Source organism: Dreissena polymorpha, chromosome 12 (genome assembly GCF_020536995.1).
Source record: "Dreissena polymorpha isolate Duluth1 chromosome 12, UMN_Dpol_1.0, whole genome shotgun sequence".
Taxonomy (NCBI): Eukaryota; Metazoa; Mollusca; class Bivalvia; order Myida; family Dreissenidae; genus Dreissena; species Dreissena polymorpha.
The window spans coordinates 59,036,067-59,049,123 of NC_068366.1; the positions used below are offsets into that span (position 1 = coordinate 59,036,067).

Genomic DNA, 13,057 nt, shown 5'->3' on the forward strand with positions numbered 1-13,057 from the left:
ATTTGATAACTAAATATTGTCAAGTTGTCAATATTTACTGAGGTTCAAACCCTAGAGCTGCATAAGGAAACTAACAAAATGTTGCACTTTATTTAAAAAAAATAAATATATATTATATTATATTTTTTTGAGAAATCTTCAATTGGGAATTTTTTTGACAGCCATTGGAAATTTGTTGTTTTTTCCTCATTGGGAAAGTGCCATTTTCCGGTACTTTATACAGATGTAAAAAAGCACTAAACCTCATGGATTTCTTTTATTATCTTTATTTGTCTTCTATTTATTTCCTTTAATTCACATATTAAGGAACTCTGTTTCTGTAAAAATTCAATGAGGAAGGCTTGCATGGAACAAACATCAAAACACACATCAATTTTTTATTAATGTGGATACATTGTCATAATGTCGTCTGAATCATGGAATTGCCTTTTTAGGCAGACATAATAATAGTTCAATTTACTGGTATTGATTTGAATTTACCAGAAATATATATTTTCTAAATTTGCTGACCATTTTAGAGACTAATATCCACTTAAACTCCAGTATAAGTAATCTAGTTGCCCTATTAAAAAGATATGTTAGAGTTTAGATTTTCCAAGATCGTTTTTCATTTTGACAAACGAGTTAAATGTATTTTTAAGACAGTAAACTGTGTATTATGTATATTCTTGAAATTATGTTATTAAGTGCAGGTTTTCCATACATTGCATAAATTTAACCCTGGTATCTTGGTCCAATTCAGTTTTCCTATTTCTATTATTTCAGAGAGATATTTTAAAGATGGGTGCAAGATCTTCAAAACATAGTGCAGCAAGGTATGTTGAAAAGGACCCAGACAAGTGCCTTTGTCAATCAGAATTTGAAAATCAGGATGATGAGTGGGATGAGTGGATTAAGTCAATATACGATGCTGTTTGGACCTACAGTACGAAAAATAGAGGTTCTCATAATCTAAAATTGATTAAGAGAGAAAATAAAATTAAACTTTTTACTGAACATTATAAATTAGATTTGGAAAGGAAGCTAAGCAAAAAAAAAGTGGTAAAAAACAAATGTTTTGGCACCTGCAAACAAACATTAAAATCTGGCGTTCATGAAACACAACAAATTGAAACAGTTACATTGGAGGAAAGAAATTGTCAAGACTGTGCAAGTGATGTTGGAAACTGGTTTGACGAGCGGATAGAGCTATTATACGATGCTGTTTGGACCTACATTACGAAAAATAGAGGTTCTCATAATCTAAAATTGATTAAGAGAGAAAATGAAATTAAACTTTCTACTGAACATTATAAATTAGATTTGAAAAGGAAGCTAAGCAAAAAAAAAGTGGTTAAAAACAAATGTTTTGGCACCTGCAAACAAACATTAAAATCTGGCATTCAAGAAACACAACAAATTGAAACAGTTACATTGGAAGAAAGAAATTTTCAAGACTTTGCAAGTGATGTTGGAAAATGGTTTGATTCTGGACATTTTGAAAAAAATCCTGATGTTAAGCAACAGATAAGAAAAAATTCTCAAAGTTTTGACAGAGATTCATCGTCTGCATTCGAAAAATCATACAGTGATACTATGAGTAAAGAAAGATGGCAATTTTCTCAACTATCCAGTGAAACAAACGAACAAAAGACAGACAATTTTGCTAAGAAATCAGACATTATCAATAGTCATACAGATTTGGATACAAAATCTACAGAGAATATTTGTGAACTGACATGTCGTTTTGAGGGATTTCAGAACCTTTCAGAACAACATGATACTACCCCTAACACAAACAACTCATCAGGTAAAGATTTCTGTGGTGATGAAGTTTTCTCTTCTAGTGCACATGCTATCATTGATACCACTTTTATAAACAAAGAAAATGGTGACGAAATTAACGAGACAAAAGCAGCGATATCGTCTAAGGACACATTGGTTAGCAATAAAACAGTGGAGCTGCACATAGAGAATTCTTATTTGCATACACAATATCAAACTAGAAACCTTCAAAGCTCTGCACTCCAATTGGAAAAATTAATGACTTTGATTGACCTATTTGCGAACAAAACAGAAGTTCAGCAGATTAGTGATACAATTTCCAAACAAGAAGCAGATGAAACATATGGAAAAGCTCCAAGCCTTAAAAGATGTGACTTTGATTCATTGCTTATTGAAGAAACAAGTGTACTAAAAGATCCTAATGTTTGTGAAGATGAAACTTTATATAAATGTCCTGTGGATGAAACTGTGAACAGAAGTGAAACAAGAAGTCATCATTTGCGCAGGCCAACTTTATCTAGCCAATCATCTGGTTATCCCAATGCATCTATAGATATGTCTGATCAAAGTTTTGACTCGGACATTTCATTTGACATGGCATCAGAAAATGCAGAAGCAGAGTTGATGTTACTGAACGTGTTGCCACCTATTTTGGAGAATATGTCATCAAACAAAGCTCTACTAGAAGAAACATATTCTTACCCTTTGGATATTTTAATATGCATTCTATTGATAGCAAAATCTTTGAAAAGCTTCAGAAACCAAAGGGAGACTGGATGTGAAAATACGATGGTATGCCTTCCAAGATATTTTAATGGATTGAAAATGATAATACCGCAGTGCATGCTAACACAATTAGAGCGTTGGTTACTTAATTGCCAGGAAGAGTTCAATCAGAATATATTCATACTGATCATCCAGACAACAGGGCTTACTTATCCAGTAATATTCATTGCCTTGGCTAACATCAATATGTTCAGGAAGCTCACTTGCCTCTCAATCCCAGATTTGCAACTTAAAATGGCGGAATCAGTTGAAGAAGATTCTGAACCCTCACATCTGCTTCCCAAAAGAGAAAGTATTCAAGTTATACATGCAGCTAGGAATCATTCAGAAAGAAATGTAAATGTTGTTTCTCAACTTACACAATTTGATTTTAATGAAACTGGTTCCGTGCATCATATGTTAAATATGCCAAGGAACAAGATGTCTTTACAAATGAAATGGTTACTTATAAACTGCTTTATACAATCCCCACGTGAAATGTTGCCAACAGTTAGAGATATGAACATTGCAGAAAGAATTAAAGATTGTGTAATGCAGAATGTAATCTCAAATCAACCCCACCCTGTGCATCATATGTTGAAAGTGCCAAGGGAGACTGTGCCAATACCAATTGAACTTATGGAACGGGTTTGCCTCTCAATAAGGATTTGTTCGTTGGAAGACTCTAAACTAAAAACGACCATAGACATTTTGGAAAAATGGGAATACTTAAATGTGGCTATCACAAAATGTAGCCAAGCTGTACATGACATACATGTACTGGTAGGATCGACCCAGATATTTAACATGATGTTTGTAGATAGTGTACATGTACAAACGTCATTGGCATCTACCGCTTGTAATAAAGTTAGTGATCTAACTGGGAAATTGGCATTGAATATTGTGCATTCATTGAATGAATATTGTTTTTCTTTTAATTACTATTCTAAACTACATGTATCTCATACACGTACTAGACTTGCTGATCGTGGACTTCATGCTTATAGACTATTTATAGAGCATGAGCTGGATAATTTGTTGGATACTATTACAGCCAATGTAGATGCATTTTGCCAATCAAACACAGCAAACATAGTATTTGAATTCAATTGCACACGACAACACTGCAATAGTACATTGCCTGGATGTTGCACACTACAACAGTGCAATAGTCTGTTGCCTGAATGTTGCACACTACAACACTGCGATAGTCCATTGCCTGGATGTTGCACATTACAACACAGCAATCGTTCATTGCCTGGATGTTGCACCCTACAACACTGCAATGGTCCATTGCCTGGTTGTTGTGCACTACAACACTACAATGGTCCATTGCCTGGATGTTGCGCACTACAACACTGCAATGGTCCAATGCCTGGATGTCGTGCACTACAACACTGCAATGGTCCATTGCCTGGATGTTGCGCACTACAACACTGCAATTGTCCATCGCCTGGATGTGGTGCACTACAACACTGCAATGGTCCATTGCCTAGATGTTGCACACTACAACACTGCAATTGTCCATTTCCTGGATGTCGCACACTACAACACTGCAATTGTCCATTGCCTGGATGTTGCAAACTACAACACTGCAATGGTCAATTGCATGGATGTCGCGCACTACAACACTGCAATTGTCCATTGCCTGGATGTCGCACACTACAACACTGCAATGGTCCATTGCCTGGATGTCATGCACTACAACACTGCAATTGTCCATTGCCTGGATGTTGCGCTCTACAACACTGCAATCATCCATTGCCTGGATGTTGCACATTACAACACAGCAATCGTTCATTGCCTGGATGTTGCGCGTCACAACACTGCAATCGTCCATTGCCTGGATGTTGCACACTACAACACTGCAATGGTCCATTGCCTGGATGTTGCATACTACAACACTGCAATCATTCATTGCCTGGATGTTGTGCACTACAACACTGCAATGGTCGATTGCCTGGATTTTGCGCACTACAACACTGCAATCCTCCATTGCCTGGATGTTGCGTACTACAACACTGCAATTGTCCGTTGCCTGGAGATGGTCCTATGCAGATGAACTTTCACAAACCATTACACATGCGGACTGAAAAGGTAACTTGTTACAGATTTTAAAGTATTCTTTTTATGTAAAACTCGAGCAATAGAGACTTTGGCTTATCTTATAGTAAAAGTCAACATCAAAATCTTGATGAAACCTGGCGTAAATGTTAATCTTGATAATTTCAAGTCAGTGTTTGAATCTTGGTTTAGTGGGGTCAAAATCAGACGTGAGCAAAAAGCACAGAATAAAAAAATATTCAACCCATTTAAAGCTTAACATATCTCCAATATTGACTTCTTAATACAATAATCTGGCCAAGTTTGTCTTTGCATTGTGTATGTTCCAAAGTTAGTTTATATTAACCCTCATGGATAGCAAACCTGTACTGAACCAGTTCATCTTTTATAAAAAAAAATGCTTTTTGACATGTTTTTTATGTGTTCGTGAATCATTTTGCTAATATTTTTCATTAAAATTACTTTCAGGAATGTGGGAATGATGCTTTTTCAGAAGGTATGTTTAGGATTGTTTAGTAGCCAACAGATGTTATCTGGATCACCACAAATTTAGAAAAAAACATCAAATATGTTGGTACAAATAACGCTGCCCAATTTTATCCATCAATGATAGTTGCATTCAAATAATAGCGGTTGATTTGGTGTGTGATTTTGGAAGGATTTCTAATATGTCAGCTTTGTTTGTATGGTAATCGTACCTGCAAAATAGTGTTTGAGCTTTTGTGATCGCCTTTTGTCCGTTGTGCGTCGATCTGCGTCAACATTTGCCTTGTTTACACTCTAGAGGCCACATTTATTGTCCAATCTTCATGAAATTTGGTCAGAAGATTGACCTTAATGATATCTTGGATGAGTTCAAAAATTGTTATGTTTGCTTGAAAAACATGGCTGCCAAGGGGCGGGGCATTTTTCCTTTAATATATGGCTATATAATGGCTTTAGTAAAACATTGTTAACACTCTAGAGGCCACATTTATTGTCTGATCATCAGGAAACTTGGTCAGAACATAAGTTCCAATGACAACTTGGATAAGTTCGAAAATGGTTGTAGTCTGTTGAAAAACATTGCCACCAGGGGCAGGGCATTTTTAACCAGGTTTTCCGAAGAAAAAAACTGGTTATTAGATTGGCGAATGCGGGCGGGCTTGCGGCGGGCGGAACAAGCTTGTCCGGGCCATAACTATGTCGTTTATTGTCAGATTTTAAAATCATTTGGCACATTTGTTCACCATCATTGGACGGTGTGTCGCGCGAAATAATTACGTCGATATCTCCAAGGTCAAGGTCACACTTTGAGTTCAAAGGTCAAAAATGGCCATAAATGAGCTTGTCCTGGCCATAACTATGTCATTCATTGTGAGATTTTAAAATCATTTGGCACATTTGTTCACCAACATGGGACGGTGTGTCCCACGAAATAATCATGTCAATATCTCCAATGTCAAGGTCGCCACGACTAAAAATAGATTTAAAAAAAAAAAATTACAAAGGGGGGTAATTTTTTTTGTTCATTTCAAAAGTTCAGTTTGAGTGTTCTCCCTTTATCAGATTTTTTTTCACAATGAAAACATGGTTTTGTGACAATTTTGTCCCTTGTTTCTTATGTGGCTAGATATATGGCTATAGTAAATAGAGAATAATAGGTTAGTGTTGATTATAGATTATAAACAAAATTAGTTTTCAAAATTGTTTGTAGTACTTTGATAATGACTGTAGTGTAACCAAGGTCAGTGTATTACTCCGCGTTGCAAAAATAACTGCTGATCAAATAATCATTTTTAGCGAGGCTGTTTTCTGAAGAAAACCCGAGCTATTGTCATAGCCAGCTGGTCGTCTGCCGTCGTGCTAAAACCTTAACATTGGCCAGAACTTTTTAAATATTGAAGATAGCACCTTGATATTTGGCATGCATGTGTATCTCATGGAGCTGCACATTTTGAGAGGTAAAATTTCAAGGTGAACATCATCCTTTAAGGTCTAGGGTCGATAAAACAAAGTCAAGGGAAGTAATAAACTTTAAATGGACATAGTTATCTCTGACCTGCCCACGTATATATTTTTGTTAAATAAATCAAAGTGGCGCAGTAGGCGGCATTGTGTTTCTGACTAACACATTGTGGTAAAAGGTCAAGGTCATCCTTTACGGTCTATGGTAAAAAATTCAAATTTAAGGGAAGTAATAAGCTTTAAAAAGGGAGAAAATTATTCGATATTGAACATAGCCACTTTATATATTTGGCATGCATGTGTATCTCATGGAGCTGCACATTTTGAGTGGTGAATCTACAGTCAAGGTTGTGGCTTTTAATTATTTGCCACTAAAAATAGAGATTTGTTACAGACAATTTTTTTCAAGGGAAGTAATTTATATAATTATAAATCTCATATTATATATTTCCTTACCAAGAATTGAAGTTCTTTTCACAGTTACTGTACAGATTTATTATTTTGATTATTTATAACCCAAATGATTGATTTGTCAAATTTTTTTTTAATGATTTTTTAATGATATAATTATAATTTCTTTGATGTTCATTTCATACCTGCAGTGCCCCAGATAATAATTTGGGTAATAGGGTTTTCACCCATTGATTTTGAAAAATAGGGTGATTTCAATTTTTAAATAGGGTGAAATAAGTAATTAATATTTATACACCAAAATCATTGCTGCTGTTATACAGACTATGTGCAGAATGCACATTTCAACTTTTTTTTCTGTCCCATCAACTTAAATAATTTCTAACCAGGCCAGGGATATGACTTTTTCCACTTTTGAAATTTTTTTTCTAATCACGGACTTTCCGTCATGTATTTTGGATGTCAACTCGCTACTTTCAACTGCTGCATACACAGTTTCTAACAAATTGATAACACAAATGATTCGGTTGTTTGTATTTGGTTGGAAAAAGTTTGGCTAACAATCACGGACGTCTTTCGACCTCGCTTAGACATTATTACGCACCATTATAGAAACTGAAAGTACAGACGCTTTACAAATACATTCACGTTGTCAATCTAAACGCATCGGACAGTGGGCTACACCACACCGATCGCCGATATGGCGGCATTGTCCGAGGTGTCCCGATAGACGATCGCCGATATGGCGGAATTGTCCGAGGTGTCCCGATTGTCACGTTGTAACTATTTTAGTCGGACGCTTAATTTGCTATGAAATTAAGTCCGTATAGTGTTTGAAGTGAATAACTTCGACTGCTCTGGTTCCCTGTCATCCAGGCGCTTGCTCTCTTCGCCGCGGTACGATAATTATTCCAATGAAAAATTACCAAAATTTAGCAAAGAATTTTCGATCGAGACTTGTTTCGTACGCATCAAATCTTAAGAATAAGCGTAAAAGTCAAATTGATTGCGTTTTCAATACGCATTATATTGAATTTCTTTGCGTTTTTAAACATTTTAATAGGGTGAAAAACGCCGATACGCAGCTTATCTGGGGCACTGTACCTGTTGACTTATGTCCATAGATACATGATCAACTCTGGCTATGATCTCTTTTAAACCACAGGCCTTGGTTGTCAGTGATGTCTGACATGGTCATAATTGACTGTGAGACCCTCCGCGCACCCCCCCCCCCCCTCCTCTGGTTGGATTGGACAAAATTGAAGGGAAGTAATAAACTTTAAAGGGAGATGATTTCTATACCTGCCAAATGATAAATAGAAATGTTATTTCAATGCGGCGCAGTAGGGGGCATTGTGTTTCTGACAAACACATCTCTTGTTGGGTCACTAGGTCAAGGTCACTGTGACCTCTAAAAAAGGGGAAAAAAAATCTGACAAGCTTTCGCAGCCGAGCGTGGCACCCGTTATGCGATGCATTTGTTTTAAAATCAGTAGTTCGTTCTGTGACAAAGAGTCGTGCGTTATTTTTTACAATTGTATTCGTGTTGAATTGCAAATCTAAAAGTTTTATAACATCAATATAACATTAAGTTGTTATATACAAGGAACCTAAGCCTAACAACATAGCACGTGCCGTTGATTATAGATGAAATTTAATAAACGGGGCTTTAATCATTCCAATTCGCTGTTTAAGTGGGCTAAAACCTTGCTAACACTCTAGAGGCTACATTTATTTGCGTAACTTAATGAAACTTGGTCAGAAGATTTGTCCCAATGATATTTTGGTTGGTTGAAAAACATGGCCGCCTGGGGGCAGAGCTTTTTCCTTATATGGCTATAGTAAAAACTTGTTAACACTCTTTAAGTCACATTAATTAATTTTATTATCCAATCTTAATGACACTTGGTCAGAAAATTTTGTTCAAATGATATCTTGAACAAGTTCGAAAATGGTTCTGGTTGCTTGAAAAACGTGGCCGCAATGGGGCGGAGCATTTTTCCTTATATGGCTATATATTACTATAGTAAAACCTTGTTACCACTCTAGAGTCCACATTTATTGTCTGATCTTAATTAAACTTGGTCAGAAGATTTGCCCCAATGATATCTTTGACAAGTTCGAAAATGGTTCCAGTTGGTTGAAAAACATGGCCGCCAGATGGTGGGGCATTTTCCTTATATGGCTATAGTAAAAACTTGTTAACACTCTTATTGTCACATTTATTGTCCAATCTTCATAACACTTAGTCAGAAAATTGTTTAAATGATATCTTGGATCAGTTCGAAAATAGTTCCGGTCTGTTGAAAAACATTGGTCGGGGACTTTATCCTTTATATATGGCTATAGTAAAACCTTGTTAGCTTTCTAAAAATTACATTTATAGTTCACTCTTCATTAAACTTGGTCAGAACATTAAATTTTGTTCTAATGATCAGGGATCAAGCTAGACTCCAATTTTTGGGAGAAGTCACTTCTCCCTCAGCTCTGGAGAGGGAGAAGTGAGGCAGTTTTAGGGAGAAGTGGATCTTTTGCAATCACCAATGGACCATTGTGAACCATGACCCAGGGGTTTCACTGGCCCAAACATAGTTGTTGCCACTTTTGTGTGAAAACTGTCTGTTATTCCAACCTTATTAATATGAACAATCATTTAGGACAATTATTATAAGAAACCTTACTACATTACATTAATGTCATTGACTGTATTATCACTTGAAAAAGTATGGTAATACATAAAAAAACTATAAGTACCTTCATAAGTCATGCCTTCATAAGTCTTAATAAGCTTTATTTGTATATACATATTTTTTTATCTTGATAAACAACACAGATAACCAAAATAATATAATAATGTTAACATCAATGTAACAGTATGCTGCATAAATGTTTCAAAATTAACTATTTAATTTTAAACAAAGAATCACACCAATTTACATCATTTGAAAGGGAAGAAGAAAACATCAGAAAATAAAGCATCTCACTTTATATTGTTTAACAGTTATATTTGGTCATTTGGACATGATATACATCAGCTTTGACAGCTTCTGTTGTTAAAACGTTATCTGTAAGTGGTGGATGATTTCTAGGCTCAAATAAATGAATGTTTTTCACGCATATTTCTTGACAGAAAGGCCCAGATAATTGCCACCATCCATTCTAGTTGCCTGAAATATCATAAAACATTGTTTTACAAACTATCAACAACAAACCAACACATAAATGTCCGTATCTTTAAATGTCCGAATTTTTAACATATCCGAAATATAGTACAACGAGTGAATGGTATACTTTTTATTTCCGAAATTGTTGGTTTCTTAATCAAACTTGACCTTTCCCAAAATATTATAATAATGAAACTATTAAACAGAAATGCTCACAAATTCCTGCTGAAACAAGATTTCATGTGTTTTTGTCGAGAAATTGTTTTTGTTAAATGCTTTTGCCAGGCCCGTGGTATCGACAGTCACTATTGATTAAATGGTAAAGAAATAGCGGCCCTAATAATCGTTATAATTTTTTATTGTGGTGAGAGTTTGTCACAGTGTTACTTTATTTATTGCTCACTATCATAAAGGCACCGTTCATCCGATAATGACCCTAATAAAACTCGACAATAGCAGTAAAAACACCGTTTGTAACACTTACACGCTTCAGTGATTTCACTCTGCTTGGTCAAGAGATTCCTGCCAAATACCCGAATGCCGAGCGCTGTGAATGGTTGCTTATCAATTTTCAATAGGTAATTTACTACGCCAGTGGGCGGAGTTTCGTCGATTCGGTCAGTTGATTGACTTTGGCGTGTATTCGGTAATAAACAGAAGCCACTTAGATAGTGCTGCGGATATGATAATTGCCAGATTTTAGGGCGAAGTGATATCCCCGGTGCTTTTGATCCGGGCGATTAAAGGGAAGCCATGGCGATATAATCGCCCAAATCGCCCAGTTGCTTGATCCCTGATATCTTGGGGCTGCACTGAGCAGGTCAGTTTCTTTGTATCTCAGGTGAGCGACTATGGGCCTTTCAGGCCCTCTTGTTTAAAGTCTACTCCAATCTGGAGTATGTCTATTAATGAATTACGTGTAATTTGTTAAAATTGTAACCAAGCTTAAGAAAGAGCTGTCCTAATGAGTTCTTACTATTTTTTTATTTTTTTTTTGTGCAAAATTTTATTTTTTCCGTAGAATATTACATACATATGTAGACAATACAGTACATACATACAAAGCTTCTCAGATAGTATTGTACAGCTACTTGATAGGGACATACATATTACTGGCGTACATTCAACATACATTCATATACAAATCTAGTTGTGTTATACTGGAAGTAGTTTACAACAGCAAAAAACACACACAACAACACAAACAAGCTTTTAACATGCAACATTACTTAATGTTGATTATATGTATGTATATTATTTATAAAAAAAGTATTGCACATTAGAAAATTTATTTGTAAGTGCTGAATTGTATTATATAAGAATATAGATTATGCAGAGTTTAGTACAAAACTTGCAGGATAAATATTTTTATTATATTATCAGTTATTTAACTATTTATGCCCCCCTTCGAAGAAGAGGGGGTATATAGCTTTGCTCATGTCGGTCGGTCTGTCGGTCGGTCTGTCCGTCCACCAGGTGGTTGTCAGACGTTAACTCAAGAACGCTTGTGCCTAGGATCATGAAACTTCATAGGTACATTGATCATGACTAGCAGATGACCCCTATTGATTTTGAGGTCACTAGGTCAAAGGTCATGGTCATGGTGACTCGAAATAGTAAAAAGGTTTTTTGAATGATAATTTTAGAATGCATACGCGGCCAACAGGGCACACTCTGAACAATATTACTGAAGCAACTGGTCTGTAATCCTAAATCTATAATTATCAGTCCAATGAAACATCATCCTTTTAGTAAAATACAGTGGATCAGTAAAAATATTATCAGAATATGAGATTTTTTGTATATTAAATATTGTGTTAATGTTTAATTTTGTTGATTAATATAAATATAAGCAGGATAGGGGAGGTAATACACTACAGGGGAAACAAATGCAATAAGTTTAAATTTATTGTTACAGATTTGCCTCCCTTGTAATATATTTAAATTTTACCAAATGTAAGGCTAACTGCATTTTTGTAATGCATACTACTACTACTACTACTACAACTACTACTACTACTACTACTGCTACTACTACTACTATTTCTTTTGCTACCACCACCACCACCTACTACTACTACTACTCTATTACTATTTCTTTTGCTACCACCACCACCACCTACTACTACTACTACTCTATTACTACTACTACTACTACTACTACTACTACTTCTACTACTACTACTACTACTACTACTACTATTTCTTTTGCTACCACCACCACCACCTACTACTACTACTACCAGGGGTGTCAATTTTCCGGATTATTCCGGAAATCCGGATTTGAGCCGTCCAGGGTTGATTTTGAGGTGAATGTAAATCCGATGAGTTTGTTTAAGGCGGGTGGGGGTAGGGACAAAATTATTTTAGTGCGGGATCATTTCAGAACGAATATTGTTATAGCATCGTCGGCATTCCGGACATTTGCGCTTGGTACCGATTTTATTTATTGCTATCTGATTGGTAAGTGGCTGGCACTGACATGAGCAGGCACTGGCAAAGTAAAGCACTGCAATGTCATATTTTAAAACAATATGTTAATCAAATTATATATTGACTGCGTATTTGCTAGGTTACTGGTTACTGGTTTTCATTTTCTGCAGTCAAACGATATGCATATTTTATTTCATTTGCAAATGATGTATCGCGACATGTTTTCGGACAGTCGTTTTCGGATACGCTGGTTTGTTAATTACATTTCGAAGGTGTTACGGATGGTTTGGTTAATAATATTTTGCATTGTACTCACCAGAAATTGCACCTAGAAAGACTATAAAAAAAGAACAATAAGCTAGGGCCCGGGGGGTTGGGCCCTCTCTTCCCTTTATCCTACGGCTTACTTTTCCGGATTTCAAATTTGGGCCAATTGACACCCCTGTACTACTCTATTACTACTACTACTACTACTACTACTACTACTACTACTACTACTACTACTACTT

The 13,057-nt window shown here is 35.8% G+C and overlaps 1 protein-coding gene across 4 annotated transcripts in view; it reads left to right on the forward strand.

Annotated features, from left to right (window-relative positions):
* LOC127852740 (uncharacterized) overlaps positions 1-13,057 on the forward strand; it is a 110,317-nt gene that overhangs the window by 35,597 nt on the left and 61,663 nt on the right. For 3 of the 4 annotated variants that reach the window (XM_052386696.1, XM_052386694.1, XM_052386695.1), the window contains exons 2-3: positions 766-4,626; positions 5,062-5,089. In XM_052386696.1, coding sequence (XP_052242656.1) covers positions 781-4,626; positions 5,062-5,089 — 3,874 coding nt within the window. In that variant the 5' untranslated portion in view covers positions 766-780. The remainder of the gene's footprint in view (positions 1-765; positions 4,627-5,061; positions 5,090-13,057) is intronic. The other variant, XM_052386697.1, reaches the window with a different exon arrangement.